The following is an 18475-nucleotide window of genomic DNA, read 5'->3' as shown; positions in this document are numbered from 1 at the left end:
AGAGCTCCAAATTATATTATCTTATTAACAATAATCCATTTTAGAAATCATAGAGATATATAGAGATTTTGCCCATATTTCAGATTAATAAATAACTACAACTTCTTGGCTTCTTTCTAGGTCCCAGTTGTTTGTTTCAAAACCCTAGAAATTAATTCAAATTAAATCAAATTCAAATTCACATGATGACTTAGAGCCAATGTAAACCAAAGATCTAACTAATAAGAAGCCTCATCAAGAATACAGCTATCAATTACCTAGCTGTGTGGACTTGGGCAAGCCACTTAACCCCATTTGCCTTGCAAAAACCTTAAAAAAAAAAAAAAAAAGAATACAGCTATCCCCTGACACACTATTGATCTTTAATGGTTCTATTTTGGCAATGAATGTTGCATGATTTTTATATTAGCCAAAAGTATTTGATAATCTATATCCTATCTGGAACACCAAATCTGATTTTGGAATTCAATGCTTAGAAAAAGTTAATTTCCAATAATCCAATAATTATAAAAGAAGGTAATTAATTACCACTTGACACCCTCAATACCCTCCCCTTCTTGGCTTAGGAAGAGAGAAGACATCTAGTTATTTGGGTTCACACGCACTCTGTCCTGAAGTGCACACTATTTGTGACCATACCCCCCCCAAATACCCCCCCAGGGAACAAAGACAAGCCAGTCCGTGCCCCTGTGTCCTATCTAGTTAACCAATGGGGGCTTTACCCACAGTTCTGGTGACTGTGGCTGAAGTTTTAAGGCTTGGCAGCAAATAGTAACCTGACAATTCATCATGAAAATAGCCACAAAAAATAAAGTGTTAAATTCTGTGCCCCAACCAATCTGGTCAGGTCATGTGCTAGGTCGGTGCAGAACTCACTGCTAAGGAGGATGTGCTGGTCAGGCGGCTGCCTACGTAAGAGTCACTGCTGGAACACGGGCTCCTCCCCTCCGTGCTGCTCTGCGTGGCTATCAAAGTCCTTCGGAAAGCTCTCTTCGGAGTCTTGGTGAAGGAAAAGGCCCTGGTCACCTAGTCATAAAGCAAATGACTGTCACTGGGCCAATCCTAAACACCTGACAAATATCAAATATTATGCAAAGAAAAAGGAGCAAATGCACATTTTAAGTATTCTCACAAAGGGGTCATTCACCCCAGGAGAGTGCTATAGTGGAGTCCATCATCCATTGAAGAGTATTCATCCATTCCACTTTCCAAAGAACATTCCCCTGAACTAACTTATTGGGGCCTCATATCTAGAGGGGACACAGGAGGCAATTGTCATTCTAGTTTTACAAGGGAGCAACTGAAGAATGAGACGTTCAATGTCTAAGCCAAGTCCTCACCAAGAAAAAGAGAAAAGCACAATTACAACACAGGCTTTTTATTTTCATTTACCTGAAGGGATACTGAGAGGTGAAGTAAGCGGGGGGGGGGTGGAGAAAGGGGAATGGCATAGCAATCTTTACAGACTAGAACAAAATAATTCTAAAGAGCTTCATGGCAGCTCAGAACTTCATTTCCAGAACTACAAACAACCAAATTAGTGTTTTCACTGAAGAGAATGACCAACAAGGAAGGCAAGGGCCCAGAAAATAATGTTATATAAAATTACTGTTATACTGCATTTACTATAACTGGCTCAATCAAAACACTCTTTCTAGAGGACATTTTTCAGGCTATGGAAAAATAGCATGGTTATATAAAATCCATCTTAGAAACAGTGGTGATGTTTGAGTATTGTTTTCTGGGGAAAAGATAGTGAAGGATATATTTTGGAAGTATAATGTTAGTTTTGCTGAATTCTTACCCTTTTAGAAGTCTTTTTAATTGCTCTGGATGCCCTACTCAATGTACTGTCCATATCTTTTGTATTTACTTCAAAAGATTCTGGATCTGCAGTATAAATAAGATTTTCCTGTTGAAAAATAGTATTTGTTAGTAATTTTTTAAGACCTCCCCAATTTTTTAAAAATTATATTTATATCCAAAATAATTAGAAGCTGAAAAAATAAACTCAACAAGCTTAACAATATCTATCTGAAATTTATTTAATGAGATTGGGGGGGAAAAGATATAACACACTGCTAGGTTGTGAATTAGTCCATATACTCTGAAAATCAATTTGAAATTGTGTGGAAAATGACCAAACTGTCCTTGCTTCAAGTTGTCAGTGGGAATATAGATATAATAGAACATTATTAAAACCTAAAAAATGACAAATGTAATAAATGAAGAGAAAGTTGGGAGGACCTGAATGAAATGATAGAGGGTGAACAAAATCAAGGATACAGTATACACAATGACCAGAACAAAGTAATGGAAAATGTCACTAAGGCATCAAGGCAATGAACAGTCGCAATTAAAAGACTGTTAATTAGACAGTTCCTTCCTCTTGGCAGGGGAGAATGGACTGAACAAAGGAGGGTTCTCTATTGGAGGAGGATATTGGTAAATGACAATGGGTTTTTTCTTTTTAAAAACATCAGTGTAACAATTTTGTAAAGCAGAGGAATTCACAATAAATGGATAAATAGCTACAAGGTCTATTTAAAGAGAGCAAATGGAATGCTAGATTTAATTCCATTAAAAAAAATACTTCTCAAAAGACTATTATGGGAAAGGTACTGGAAAATACAAAAATGAATCCTATCCCCTGGCCTGTAGGAATTTCAAATCTAGTAAGGAGAATTAAAACGTGTCACAATAATAGTGCAAATTAAGATAAGATCCACTGCAGTGGGGAAGAGTGGCAGGAGATTTAAGAAAGGATCATCCTAAAAAAATCAGAGAAGCCTTCTGAAACCTGAACTTAAGTATTTCACCTGACAGAAATGTTCAAGTTTCTCCTAGGCATGGGGCATATGAGATCAGGCAGAACAACATCATTTTCATGACTTCATATTTTCAATATTGCCCGGTTTGGTTGAAGTCAAATATTTCATTCAATATATTACATTGAATGCTCTGTTTGTTTCCTTTCAAACATCCTTTTGTCTTTTTTGAAATGCCCTCCTCCCCCTTCTTTTCTTGCCTGTGAGGGGCCTGCATCACCTCGCATGGAGAAATGAGTAATGGGGGGAAAAAAGTTGGAAAGGTAGATTTTAGAAGGAAGTGGGAAGGCAGGGCTTGACTTCAAAACGTTTTTATTTAATTTATTACAAAATGGAGAACTCAATCAAGATTTTTAGATTGCCCTGATGAGGAATCAAATCTCACTACCTTAGCTGTAAGACAGTAAATGTATAGTTTGTATTTTGTGAACTTCTATATCCATTTCCATGCAAGCCCAGATCAGGATTTAGCAATCTGGGGAGCTGCTCCCTCATTCCTGGAATTCCATATGTACAAAACACCCAGCAGGGGTCCCCAAATCTAAATTTACAAAAACAAAATTTCTGAAGGAATCTCAGGCTAAAAGTAACCCAAGACCCAAAGTTAAATGTTTGGTGCCATCTTGTGGCTAAGAAGCAAACTACAAAATGCTTCACACAATTATTCAATATTAATTAAGCACCTGCAACTTTAAAAGTCAGACATTGGTGAAGTTTAAGCCTAAGAGGCTGGCAATACCACAACTGAAGCCAGCCTCACCTCTGACCTTCCCGGCTTGGGCAGCTGCGCCATGGCAGCCACCTAGGGGGTAGACCCAGATGAGGGTCTCATAAGGAACAGGGAGCAAGCCCAAAACATCCAAGTCTACCCCAGGCCTCTTCAGGCACAGAACTGGAAGCAGAAAATAGCCATCTGCTAGGTGGCTGTCTCCCAAGGGCATGGGCATTCCCACTCTTGAGGCACAAAACCTCCTCCTAGGTCATTTCTCCATGCAAGATGATGTGAGGTGATGCGAGTTCCTCACTGGGAAGAAAAGAAGAGGGGAGAAGATGGGAGTGGGCGGGGGGGGGTGGTTAGAGAGATAAGTATTTCAAAGGATAAAAGGATGTTTAAAAGGAAATGGGAGGGTGGCTAGGTGGCGCAGTGGATAGAGCACTGGCCTTGGAGTCAGGAGTACCTGGGTTCAAATCCAGTCTCAGACACATAATAATTACCTAGCTGGTGGCCCTGGGCAAGCCACTTAACCCCATTGCCTTACAAGAAAAAAAAAAGGGGGAAGTGAGAAAGCATTCAAAGTAATATATTGAATGAAATAGGTTTTTTTTTAAAAAAAATCTGTATTAAATTTATGGTTCCATTTTGAATCCTTTATTCTGTTCTACTCAGTATATAATTGATAATTGTTCTCCCTTTGGGGGGTTTAATTTTAGAACTTTTTGAAAACTATGAGCTCTTCAGAGAGCAACTAAGATGATGTGAAAAGTCTCTATTTGTTGTTCTAGTTCAGTCATGTCCAGCAATTTGTGATGTTGTGGACCAGAGAACATCCCAGGATTGTGGCGGCAGACCCTGGGGTGGTTTGCAGTAAGCAGAGGTTAAGTGAGCTGCCCAGGGTCACACAGCTAGAAGTGTCTACGAATCATCTGCACTCAGGCCTTCCTGATCCCAGGTCTGGCACCCTGCCCACAGTGCCACCTAGGTCCAGAAAGCACTTAATATAAATATGCACTAACCCATTCATCTGATGCTAGGCTGGCAACAAAACCTCAGACAAACCCTGCTTCTCAAGATCTTAGATTATTTTTTAGGTTTTTGCAAGGCAATAGGGTTAAGTGACTTGCCCAAGGACACACAGGTATTATTAAGTGTCTGATGTCACATTTGAACTCAGGTCCTCCTGACTCTAAGGTCAGTACTCTATTCACTGCACCACCTAGCTGCCCCAAGATCTTAAGACTCTTAAAGAGCACTTTCAGATTTACAAGTTGTTTTCTAGATATCGTCATCCGATCTTCAAAACAACCCTTCATACAATGATCCTCATTCTCCACATAAGGAAACAGAGATCAAGAGAGCCTATATGAATTGTGCAAGGTCACTTAACAGAATTCGAACTCGGGTCCTGTATCCAATAGGGTTCAGCCCTCTATTCACCACGCCTCCTGGCTGCCTCAACAGAATTACATGAGGAAGAATAGAGAAACTTGGTAAAGTGCTAGGAGAGGTTTGAGAAGGGAGAGGAAGAGGTCCTCCCTTCTGCTAGCAGCCAAGTTAGGAGGGTCAGCAAAGGCCTTCAAGGAAGGGAGGGAGCAGAGCACAGCAAGAGGGGCCAAGCATGGGTCACAAGAAGAGCGAGATCAGGTCAGGTTTTTCTTGGAAGGTCTTTTATGGCAAGATCAGAACTTCTTATTTTATTCAAGAGGTTTCAGCTAGCAGGACCCAAGGGACACAATTCGGAGTTGTTGCGATAAGGCCACTTGAGGAAGGATGAATTAAAGAGAGCTAGTCAAGAGGTTGGGACTGTGAGAGGAAAAGAAGGGACAGAGAGAAGGAACGCTTCTGGAGAGGACCGCTAGGAATAAAGTCAAAGATGACGTAAACATTCTGACAAGACCAAAAGGTTGGGTCACTATAGGTTACATCTCCTAAGCAGCATTGAGGTGGCTCTGTTAACAGGAAAATGACAGACAGGTCTCCTATGGAGCCTCTCCAGATATGTCCAAGCAGAAGAGCCCAACCTGCTCCCTTTGATCCACTTAGCCAATTAAGAAAATACTGCTAAGGATTATGAAGTTCTGGGGGAAAACCTGAAGACCTTGGGGGTACAAACTAATGAAAAAAATGACTAATGAAAAAATAAGTCTCAGTACAGAAAGGCAAATGAGAAGGAGAAAAACTAGTTAAAAAGATGCTGTCTCAGAAGAGGGTGGACCATGGTTCCTCTCCAGAGATGGAAAGCTCCTAACAAGAAGTGAAAACAAAGAATTCTCTCTTGCAAATTTAATCAAAACATTTAAACTGAAAAGGAAAAAGGGAAGAAAATGACACATGTGTGTGAGCACCATGCTAACCACCACAGGGAAGAACTACAATGTAGAGTGAAGGGGAGTAGATAAACTCAGAGGTTCAGAGGAAACAAGTCCAAGAAAGAATTCAGTAAAAAAAAAAAAATTTTTTTAACCACCTACAGCCTCACATATATCTATAGATATACATGTACAATAAAGTAATAAAGATGAAGAACTGGAAATTCTGATATAACAGGCACCCCCGAGCCTTAGTACGATGAGATTCATGATCAGAGCAAGGCTTTCTTATTTTAAAAAACAACACCACCACCATCACAAAACTGGTTTTTAAAAAAAAGGGGAAAAAAAGAGGGAGGAGTGAGTAGCAGTGCTACAGTAGGAACATATATTCATATACAGAAATCAAAGCACCAGAAGGAAGAGAGAGATGGAAGAGAAGGTGTGAAGATCAAAGGAGGCCCCAGAAGAAATACTATTTTGTTCAGTCACACACCCAGGAAGTGCCAGAGGCCAACTCTGACCTCAGGCCCCCCCTGACTCCAGGCCCAGTTGCTTTCCATTTCTAACTGAGCTAGAATAGGGAAATAGCGCAGTTTGCCAAACAACTGCTGAGTCTGGTATAGAGGTATGATCTCAAGCGATAAGGAATGGCTTCTCAACTTGTCCTCCAAGAGATGGAAGGATTCCACTAAGGAGAAAAGGGCAATTTCTCTTAAAAGATGAAAGTAGGAGGACTAGCAAAGCAGTGCTGAGCACTAAAGCACTGAAGAAGTCAAAGTTGGAGAAGTTTCCCAACCTAATAGTTTAGAAAGGAAACTGATTAAGTAGAGAGCAAATTCAGAACAGAGAAAGCTGGCGAGTAAAAGAGGGCATCTAGTTCATGTAATGTGTGGATCAGTTGAAAGAAATGGGGATATTTAAACCTGGAAAACAGAAGACAAGGCCATCAAAGCAACTTTCATATTTACATGAACTGATGCTGAGAGAACAGAGTGGAACGAGAATACTACACTTTAACAGCAACATTGTGAGATGATCAACTATGATGTACACAATTCTTCCCAGCAGTACAATGATCAAAGGCAATCCTAAACAACTTGTAATGGAAAATGACATCCACATCCAAAGAAGGATCAGAATGCAGATCAAAGCAGACTATTTTCACTTTTTAAAATGTTTTGCTTTTTCCTTCTCATGACTTTTCCCTTTTGTCCTGAGTCTTCTTTCATAGCATGACTAATATGGAAATATGTGTAACATGACTGTAGATGTATAACCTATATCAGATTACTTGCTATCTCGGGGGAAGGTGGGGGAGAAAACTTTACCAAAATGAATGTTGAAAATTATCTTTACATATAATTGAAAAAATAAAAAATGATTTTTTTTAAAAACAAACTTTCAGTTATTTCAAGAATTATGATATGTTTGGCCTTAAAGGGCAGAACAAGTTGCAAGAGGTAAAGTATGCAAATGAGTGACTTTTAAGGAAAACTTAAATAATGTTAAAGGTGCTCAAGGAAAGACTTTGAAAAAGACAAGTATACTTAAAAAGCATCAGGCAACTATCAACTCAGATGTTGTTTACTCAAATAAACACAAATACCTATGAGAACAAATTAAAATAAAAATCTATGAGAACATGGTCTATGTAAACGTAAAAGATATTCTTGATGAAAACATGACAAAACTGGAAAATGTGATGGAGATGCAAGTAGTAATATCAGGAGAAACAAAAGAAACATAGCTCTTCTAAAGATAGACCATTTCACATGAAATGAGAAATTCATGCTAAAATGGTGACCAATATTAAACTTTGTAAAGCCCAAAATAAAGATTGAAAGACAAACTTCCTAATTAAATATCTGCCAAATGCATTCATTTGTAATAATAATTATTATTAATAATTAATAAGTCCTCGAATATTACAGACTATTCAGGAAAACCTATAGCTATTTAAAAGACCAGTCTATTAAGTAACCTTGAAAAAAAGGATTACAAATTCACATTGCTCACATTATGACAGGAAAACTTCTGAGTTTGTATAGCACTGCTTATTTCTTAGCCAGATGAATAGGAAGAGGGAAAGCTGAATGACAACAAGAGAACTTTTTGGTGTCTTCAATGGTCCCAGATTGCTCCCTGGCTCAGAAGGCCAATTCTACCAGTATGCTTTGATACTAATGGCAACATGGTAATGGATCACGGAATGCCATAATCTCAACAGAATGACAATCATAAAGGACCCAAAAGAGCAATGGTTCATAGTGAGCATAAATAAAGAGGTTGCCACCCAGTATTGATAAAACATAAGAAGTCATGTAAAAAAAGATAAAATGAAACCAGAAAAATGGGTGGACAATAATGACTTAACAACGAGACAGAATTTGAAATTGTGTAAAGTCTCTTTTTATACCTTTTGATCTAGGCATTACTACTAGGAATTTACCCCCAAGAAAACTAGTGACAATTTTTTTTTAAACAGTTACATATAAGAGTTGAACTTTTTATTTTCATGGAAAGAATAGCTAAACTAACCATTATTATGCCACAATAGAAAACAAATGAAGAAGAATTGAAAGAAACCTAGGGAAATGTATAGAAACTTCTACAGAAGTAGAACCAAAAAATGACTATCACAAATGAAATTAAGAAAAAGCTACTGACTTCAGATGAATTCTAAAGACCAATCTTGCCTCCAAAGGGAAAAAAGGAAATAAGAGTTCCTTGAGTCTCTTAGTAAAAGGGCATAAGCCTTTATATGTAAAATGTTGCCTGTATGGTCAGGACCTGATCTGTTCATGTAATCACTAGGAATTTACTCTTTTTTTTTTATATTGCTTTTAAAGGGAGTCTTAGGAGTAGTGTTTTGGAAAAGAGACTTTTTTTTTTAAGAGAAGCATAAAAGTTGAGGAAGTCAGAAAAAAGATACCAGGAGAGTGTCAACTCTATTTAAAAAAGATTTCTGTGACAACCCAAAGGAGAACTGCACTGGATGAGCAGATGTGGAAAGGCCACAATTCTCATCAACAAAAGATTGTGTGTGTTCAAGTCTCAGATTCGAGACAGCAGGGATCTGTTATATAAATGTCTCACATCAAGACTGGGATGTAAGTACAGCACTGAGACACTATGTTCTACAGAATTGGTTATCCAACATCTTAGTATTGCTTCGTGCTTGACAGAATTACTCATACTATTAAATATCTAACTATATATTCTATTCAACATCATCAATTGTAGTAATAACACATCAACATCTATACACACACACATATAGGATCACATGTTCTAATGGTATCACTCAGGCTCTAGAATTAGAAGTGACCCTAGAGACTTCTGAGTTTAACCCCCTAATTCTAGAGATGAGAATGAAGTCTATAAAGAAAATAAGGATAGCCAAGGTCACTAAAGGTACTAAGTAGCAGAAAGGATTATATTTAATATTTATTATTAAATATTACAGAGTATACCAGTATTTTTTGTTCTACCTGCTTACCTATTTTCATATATTCACAGCTTTAGTATATACAACTTTTGTCAAATCTCAATAATTACTCCTGATTCTCTATCAATTTTTGTCTCTACTCCATCAGTCTCAAAGAAGTCATAAAACAATGCAAGTACTCTGAATTCACCTAGGAAAAAGACATCTATAAATCCAATGTAGAGGCTGTAGTAGTCTTCATCTATGTGAGGAAATAGTGCGGGGAAACCTAAGAATACTTTGAGGCAGAAAGGATCTTGGAGACTACTTTAATACATATAACTTTCTCATTTCACAAATAAGGAAACTTAAGACCCAGTATGGTTTATGTGACAAGGACTCATTGGCAGGAAAGAGAGATGAAATTCAAACTCTTTATACTACAGGTCCCTAGTGACTCAGAAATTAGAATCAGAAAAATGGAGTTTCCATCTCAAAAGGTTCTACAAATTCAGACACTCTCATGGTAAGAGAAAATACGCTCTTACCAGTTTCCATCACAATATAAAAACAAATCTCCCACACAATTCACAAGAAATTCCAAGAATTCTGTGACTGTCTAACAATGTGTTCAACTAAATCGTTTTGACTGACACACAAATGTAAGAACTTACAACATCTGCTTTACATATGGTGTTGGCCACATGTCTGCACAGCATCTTCAGCCAGGTATCTTTAGGAACATCCTCTGATGTCATCTGGAAACTGAGTAACACATTGGCCTGTTCTGTTGGTGGCCTCACAAGCAGGGCAAAAGCATTATGGCAATCTATAGTAACAAAAACCCTTCAATTAAATTCAGTGTTGCTCTTGAAAGTACACAAAGAATATGCAATTATTAACTAAGAAATTCAGAAAGCTTAACAGAGTAAGTGGAAACAGAAGAACCAAATGGAATTATATGTTTCATAGTATTTTACATGATACTTGGTCCAAAATGCAAAATTATACTTTTACTTAAATTTCACCAATCCCAAAAGTTTTTTACAAAGTAACTTTTCTATTACAACAGAACAATGTTAGGCACAATTAAGTAATACAAACTGTCTGCAACAAATCCAAGGAAACGAAAAAGCCTAGATATTAAGGTTTCTATTCTTTAACTTTCTGTGAGAGAAGTGAAAATAGTCTACATTTCAACATCAGTATCTTTACAGTAATTATGAACCTATAAATAAAAGATTGATGGCACTGCCCGGAATATCAATCATTTAAGAAAACATTATTGTAATTTTTAATTATTGCTCACAATCATTTCGTTGAGACTATTTGCAGTGAGTTTCATCTAGTACCCTTACATAACAGTTAGCAAACAAGTTCTATAATGTTAAGTACTGGGGCAATAAAGGGATGCTCTGCAAACACATAATAAAAGCATACCTATGCATTAAGTGCCCTTCACTCTTTGAGGGGGCCTTCTGTAACAACCTTGTAGTTATTTAGCGCTTGGGCTAACTGCAGACACTTTCTCAAGGGGACTGAAATTGCCCCAAAAGCTCGTTGAGTATTCTTAGGAAGCAGTTTGAAAACATAGAATGTCTGCCAAGGATACCTAGCAGTAAATCAAATGTCTTATCCCTCAGATGTCAACATGGACACTAGGGATACTTTATACAGAGAGGGTGTAAAGAACATCAAATCATCTGGTGACTTTTGTTGAGTCTTGATGGAATGAAAAGAACACTGTTAGTGCCTCAGAGGCAAAAGCTTGACAAGTAACAGTTTAAAAGTTCTCTGATTGTTCAAATGTAAATATTTCCTACACATTCACATATCATTGAGTATTATGATTAACTTAACTTCCTGCAAAAAGCAATTTCATAAGCAGTTTCTGTAATCTCAATCACCAAATACTTATAGATAGGATATTAACATTCAAATAACTGGAAGATTCTAATCTATGACTCTATACAAATTATCTGTATGAATTTACTATTGCAGATTACTAAATACACAGACCTTCAGTCTCTCTTATATCTAGCACCTTCTTAATTTGAGAAAGAGGCATAAGTTGAATGTGTTTAAGAGCTGCTGGGGGTCTGGTATGGCCGTGAGGACTCTTGAACGTGCCAATAACCTTGTGTCGTTTCCTTGCTATCTGTTTAAGAAAAAAAATTCAGATAAATAAGCAAAATTTGTTTTTCTTCCACTAATGGGTATAGAAAATATACAAATCAACCCCACTTAATCAAAAAACTACTATATATTCTGTTAAATATGATTCCCATGGCACATTCTGGGTAAAACATCTTCTCCAAGTCATATGAATTGAGAATTTGTATCACTGGAATAATCAAAGTGTAATAATTTTATAAATATACGGATGTTTACACAATGAAATAATAGGACATGATATGTTTGTCCTTCATTCTTGAAGATGACCACAACAATCAGGGAAGTGATGCCATGGCAAGTACATGAATTGGATTTGAGTAAAGGGATGCTCTGCTAAGTCATCAACCTCATTTTCTACTCCAGAGCAGTTTGAAAACTCAGAATGTCTGCCAAGGATACCATGGATTAGGAAGACTGGAGATGACCCCAGATGTGAATCAAGAAAATGGACTATTTCTCTGTGTTAATAAGCCATGAGTTGAGTATGGCAAAGGAAAAATGAAATTGGCAGGATGGGTGACTAAAAAACAGAAGAGAATGAACATCTGAACCGATATAATTGAAAAGGAATTTATGCTTTACATTAAAAGAGAATGAGGAAAGGAGGTAAAAGTAGAAAGACCAAAAAAGGGAGAACCTAGCTAACTTAGATATACCATAAAAAATACAAGCACAGAAGAATAGTAATCTGAAACCTAAGCCCAAATGACCTCAAGGGAAAAGAGAAGACATATCAAAGAGACTGAGTGTGCTTTAAGCCAAGTCAAGCTGAATAATAAGGAGGCTATAAATTTTTTTTTTACCAAGCTATCAAGAGATTGCAGAGTGGGTAACGATGAAAACAGTGTACAAATCTTTGTCTTCTTTCTCAACAAAATACAAACATATCAGAGAATTCCATGGTCTATCTAAAGGTCAATACCTTCTGACCTCTAACTTCTATTGTCTTGAAACAGGCTTTATTTGCTATGATTAATTTCAAAAAAGCCATGGATATATTGCTTAAGTTATTTAGGAAAATAACAGTTGAAGGAAGGCATCTATCTACTCCTAAACAGATATTCTTCCTAGGATCAATTCATTAATTGGTCATGATCACTAAAATATGACAATTTAGACTCATCGAGTAAGAAAGTCACCTCTAACTTCACAACTGAAAGCCTGGTCTCAAGAATTCACTGTAGTCCCAGGCACTAACATTATTATGATGCTGTCACATACCTCCAGACAATCATTGAAGAGAAAGAGAGTTACTTGTTCTCCTCGGTCACAGGGATGTTCACCCAAAGATATGGTTTCAATTCTCTGCACCAAACTTCGATGAGAAGACAAAAGGTTAGCCTGCATGAAATGAAGATATAAAAACAAAATCACATGGTGTTTGGTCATAAAAAAAGAATGTGTAAAATACTTGATAATTGTAGACTTGTATAAACTTCAATTGCAATTGAAAAGTAAAACAATTTAAAAGACAGGTAAATTACTTAAATAAGAACACTTACTGGACATCCATCTACTTCATAAACCACATCAAAAATTTGCTTTTGGGCTTCTGTTTTCCTCTTATCCTCATTAATATGTCTGCAAACATAAAAGGAAACTGGATAAAAAATAATTCTGATTCCTATTCCAATATTCTATATAAAAAAGTGGTTAAAAAAAAATCTTACTTTTATAACAGAACATTTTGCAAAGATGTGCAAAATGGATAATTTACAATATTCCAAAGGGATTTTACTAAGAAACCCTTAGGTGAATCTTTCAAGGAAGACAACTGTCACCCAATCCAAGTCATCACAAGCAAGTCCATTCATTCAAAACAGTTCAAGTTAAGTTTTGTGAATTATATACCCATGTACATAATGTTACTTCTGAAGGGCAACATATCCCGAAACCTATAAAACTACAACCTCTTTATAACTTTAAAAATCTACAAAATTTCATGACATCTGAGCAGTATTATGGTTTCCTTTAAGCAATTTCCCATTTATACTCTTTAAAATTCATTTCAAAAATTGTTATTAAACTATTTTCCATGGACATGCTAATTACAAGCCCAGTCATATATGTATGTACCTAATATCAGCCATCATTTACCCTTCCATACTTATACAACAATGTTTAAAAGTCTAAGGACTGATGAATGAGGACTTTCTCATTATCTCCACACTCCAAAGACAGGTGCCATCCTTTTAATACTTTCTAATTGCTTTCAATTCAGTCATCCTCTTATAACAAATAAAAACAATTAAAGAACAACAACCTGGGTATCACAAAATATTTTTAAGTCTGTTGTAGATTATCACACATCTATAGGACTTCAAATTCATCCATGACATTGAAAGAGAAAATCTCAAGTAATTTGTTAAAGATTCATAAATTTTACACTTTTCAACAGGTTTTATGAAACAGCAAAAACTTTCAATTTTAAGATGTTCCTCAAAACAAATATTAATTGGAAAACTATTTTAAAAAATGAATTGGAAAGGAAAAAGATATATACTGTGTGTACTTGCTCCTTTTGTTTCAGGATGGATATGTTAAGTAACTTTGGTGCATCTGAGCTCAAAAGCAAATTCTGCATGGAAGTATACATACATACACACATACATACATATATATTATATATATATATGTATATGTATATATATATATTTATATGAGTAAGTCTACAACATTTAAAACTTTCAAAAATACTTAATTTATTTGCATGGAACCAAACTGTTTTTAGGACTGAGCTGATAATCTGTGAAAGTCTAGTAAATACATTCTAGAATCATTCATCATTATTTCACCATGCTACTTTATTAGAAAACAGGTAAAATAGTGTTGTGCTACAAATACATTAGTTAGTAATAAACTCCCATTAATTAATTCATTTAAATTTTCTATAATGACATTTTAGGCCTTAAGCAAAACCCTCAAATTAAAATGAACTTACGTCATTACTTCCTTTAATGATCCAATAGCTCTCTCTAGTGTATTCTTGTCAGGGTTATCATCTGCAGTATGTTTCTTTAGATCTTTAATAAAAGAGTTGTTTTATAAAGAAGGATTTTCATGAATGTAGAGTCAAGAAAATAATAAACCTAATGACCACAACAACATAAATGGAAAGAACCGCAAAAAATCCCCAAAGTGAACACTGAGAAATTACTACCAGGCATGGCTCCAAATAAGAGATTAGAGAATACCACTCCATCCCTCTGCAGAGGTAGGAGGTTCACAAGTGGACTAAAGTAAATATTTTCCACCTTTTTCAATGTATTGATTACTTATAGTATCTTTCCCCGTTTACTAAAATGAAAATACAATCTGCTCAAAAAGCGTTAGGACAGGGAAAAGAAAAGGGGTAAAATAAAAGGAAAAAATAAAAGGCTTCTTCCTTCATATAAGATCTTCAATACAACTCATTTTAGGATTAGAAATCTAGCATTTATTAAATAATCATGCAAATGTGACCCAGGAATATATTTTCTTTAATAAAATTCAGTATATTTATATACCAATTTAAAAAATATATTTCTTTTTTTGATAACTAAATTTAGTAGGCATATTTTAAATAAATTCTATCTTCAGTGTGACAAGTATACTTGTCACACTCCCTCTCCCAAAACACTGAAAAATTTTATCCTGCTATCTCATGTGTGTGTGTGGGGGGGGGGGGGGATGACTGTCCATCTCTCAGGAGTGCAAATTTCATGGGCTATGCACTATAGATATATCTCTCACCCTAGCATTCATTCTCTGTCTGTCTGTCAGAATTAATGAGGATTATAAATAACCTTGCCATTTCTAAGTAAGAATATTTAAAAGGAAGGTCTAAAACTAAGATTAGATTGGCAAATTTTCTTTTGCTTGAAAATTCTGTTCCCTTGAATGTAATGAAACTCCATCACCAAATTACCATTTAGAAGTAATGCAACACTAGGTAACCGCTGCACGGGTCGGATGAGTAGCTCAGCAAGGCTCTGACGCCCACATTCTGGTTTAGCTTGGTTGATCTGAAAAAATTTTTTGCATAATTATGATAAAACAGAAAACAGTAATCTGGATCAGTTAATGAGTGTTTATTAAGCCTGCCATGTGCTAAGCACATGTGACACACAGTAAGGTAAGACTTCTGTTTCTGTAGAGTTCACAATGACACAGAGAAGACAACAAGCAAAGAAACATGTACCAGAGTAAATGAGAAAGAAGTAACAGAGAGAAGGCACCAGAATTAACAAGGAATGGGAAAGGTTTCCTGTATGCAGAAGGAAGCCATGGAAGCCTGGAAGGAGAGCATTCCAAGCATCAAGGTCCTTTTACGCAAAGAAAACTCCTGGATCTAAAAGATTGAGTGTCAAGAGAAAAGGGTGAGGCTACAAGAGAACATGAGGCAGAGAGAGAGAGAGAGAGAGAGAAAGGAGGACAACATCTGGCTCCAAGGTAGGGGGACTAAAAGGGAAATAATACAGTGGTTGGAAGGAAGGAGGTTTGGGAAGGGAAGTTATATAGTTCAGTTTTGGATTAAACACAACAACCCAAAAGTCACATAAGTAGACCTGATTATAACAAAGAAAAGCCAAAAAATCATTTGCCCTTTCATAGGACCACTGAATCCCAAAATGAAATGTCATTCCAGTAAGCTAGGACTTAACACCTCAAAGAAGAAAGCAGTTTAAAAATTTCCTATCAAGCCATAGCAAAGACTTCCAGAATTTTTAAAATTACTATGAAAATGTTAGCCTTCATACGATATCACTGAATCAGTTATATTGATATTTCTGAGTCCAGGAATTTCAACTTGAGAATCTTAGAGATGGGAGAAAGCAGAGATTACCTAACCCAGTATCTCACTGACTGCAGACATCCCTGAGAGAAAACCAGCTTTCCCTTTAGCACAATGTTCACTTTTCTACCTTTCCTGACCCAGCTGAGTCACAGATAAAGCAACTCCCAGCCCACTTCCTAGAAACAGGTGTTCTTACTGCCCTTTCCAAATAACCCATTCACACTGATGTTGTTTCCAGTTTTTTGACTTCGTGGGTAGAGTGAGATTCCAGGGAGGACAATTTCTTTGCCAATATTTTCTTTAGCACCTGCCCTGACCCTCTGTCCTTACAGGTCATACAAGTGGAATGTATCTGAAGCTGCTTTTGAGACAGCATTCTGCTCATTAAGCTAGGGCTGCCTATCCTTTAAGTTCTTGGTCTTTCCCCATATCCATCCACTGCAGGCTGTTAAACACACATGCATAACTAGATAATTCTTAAGAGAACTATACTTGATTCTTATTGCCAAAACATTTTTTTATGAAACTCTCCAAACTATGTATAGTAGAATCATAAGATTTCTTTTTTTTTAAATACCACTTTACCTTAAGGAAAGCATGAAATCGTGGCTTCTGTTTTTCACACTTAACAATTGTTTCTTTACTCATTTCAAAGAAGTTTACAAAAGGAGGATAAATTTTCACCAAATCTTTTGACTAAGAGAGAAAAATAGCAAACACAATGAATGTTTTAATTACTTTCTCTGTAGACTATATACTTATCAATTTCAAGTTTCAATCTGACAAATATTACTTTTAAATTAACTAGAACCAATATTTTTGTATTAGTTAGCTTTTAATATTTGTGCTTCATTCATTCATTTCTCAGGACAAGGACTGCAATGTAATTCAATTTGAAACACAATCAAAACACAAGAAAATTAATCTGGCATTCCCTTCCATCTACACACTAAATAACTGAGTGTTTGAACAAAGGCAAAGTTTGCATGTAACACTAACACAGAAATTCTGAAAGGTGGAAAAAACTGCAGGAAGAATCATAATAAATGTTTTGCTATACATAAGAAAGCTCTTTATCAAAAATTGCTAATGTGAAATCTCAGTTATTTTGATTTGCATTTGTCATTAATGATTTAGAATGGAGAGTGAGAAAAAAACAGATTATAAACTAAAAAATGAAAGTATTTGAAAACTGTTCAGATTATGGATAGCTTTTTCACTTCAATGATTTTGAATCACTGGGCTCCAATAAAGTACATCCATTGATGTTCAAAATCAGTATACTACAGTATATACAGGGCATCTTAGTTCAGCTATAAGCTATTAAAACTTGTATTAAAACTTATGAGTTTTAATAGTTTACAATCACACAAAACTTTTTGGTTCACCAAGTATAAGAAAGCATAAGAGTGCATGAGCTTACAAGGCATTTTAAAGAAAAGTTTCCCTCAATTAGCATTAAAATAACTTTCAATAAATTTGGTAAGTATTTAATAACATGTAAAGTCCAATTTAAATGGAACACAAAGTAAGATAACATATTACTCCAAGTGAGAACATTTTACTTTTAGTAAACACTCACATATTTCAGAAAGATGTCACCAATACTTTTGCTTTCATCCCAATTGATAATGAGGTCTTCAAGATCCTCCTGAAATAAACATAAGAATAGTTAACAATCTTTCCAGCTTACCTCTATAGAAATGTTTGATGGAATCATTGATCTAGACTAGGAACGACCTGAGAGGTCATCTTGTCCTGAAGGTCTAAGCCTTTTTTATGTCACAGAACCCTTGAGTGGTGTTTGATAAAGTCTTTGGATCCCCTTCTCAGAATAATTTAAATTCTTAAATTACATAAAATAAAACAGGATCTGAACTGAGTTCTTCTGACTTTCAACAGTGCTCTTTCCACCACTGAACTCCTGCTGTAGAAATTCCTTCCCCTGGCATAGATATACAAGAGACCTGGAGTCCCTAACTACCACCCCACAATAACTCTTAAAATTATGATGCTGATGATCTCTGTCCCTCATTCTTTTTTTTTAAGGTTTTTGCAAGGCAATGGGGTTAAGTGGCTTGCCCAAAGCCACACAGCTAGGTAATTATTAAGTGTCTGAGGCTGGATTTGAACTCAGGGACTCCTGACTCCAGGGCAAGTGCTCTATCCACTGCACCACCTAGCTGCCTTCTGTCCCTCATTCTTGAAGACAACCACAACATCAGGGAGGTGATGCCA

The 18475-nt window shown here is 36.1% G+C and overlaps 1 protein-coding gene across 1 annotated transcript in view; it reads right to left on the bottom strand.

Annotated features, from left to right (window-relative positions):
* Positions 1-18475, bottom strand: part of ECT2 (epithelial cell transforming 2) — a 68162-nt gene that overhangs the window by 3271 nt on the left and 46416 nt on the right. The window contains exons 22-24 of the mRNA XM_074190934.1: positions 9960-10114; positions 1805-1912; positions 877-1026 (exon numbers count right to left, since the gene is read on the bottom strand). Coding sequence (XP_074047035.1) covers positions 877-1026; positions 1805-1912; positions 9960-10114 — 413 coding nt within the window. The remainder of the gene's footprint in view (positions 1-876; positions 1027-1804; positions 1913-9959; positions 10115-18475) is intronic.

Source organism: Macrotis lagotis, chromosome 6 (assembly GCF_037893015.1).
Source record: "Macrotis lagotis isolate mMagLag1 chromosome 6, bilby.v1.9.chrom.fasta, whole genome shotgun sequence".
NCBI classification, from domain to species: domain Eukaryota; kingdom Metazoa; phylum Chordata; class Mammalia; order Peramelemorphia; family Peramelidae; genus Macrotis; species Macrotis lagotis.
The sequence above is the reverse complement of the archived record's forward strand: the minus strand, read 5'-3'. Positions and strand labels throughout refer to the sequence as shown.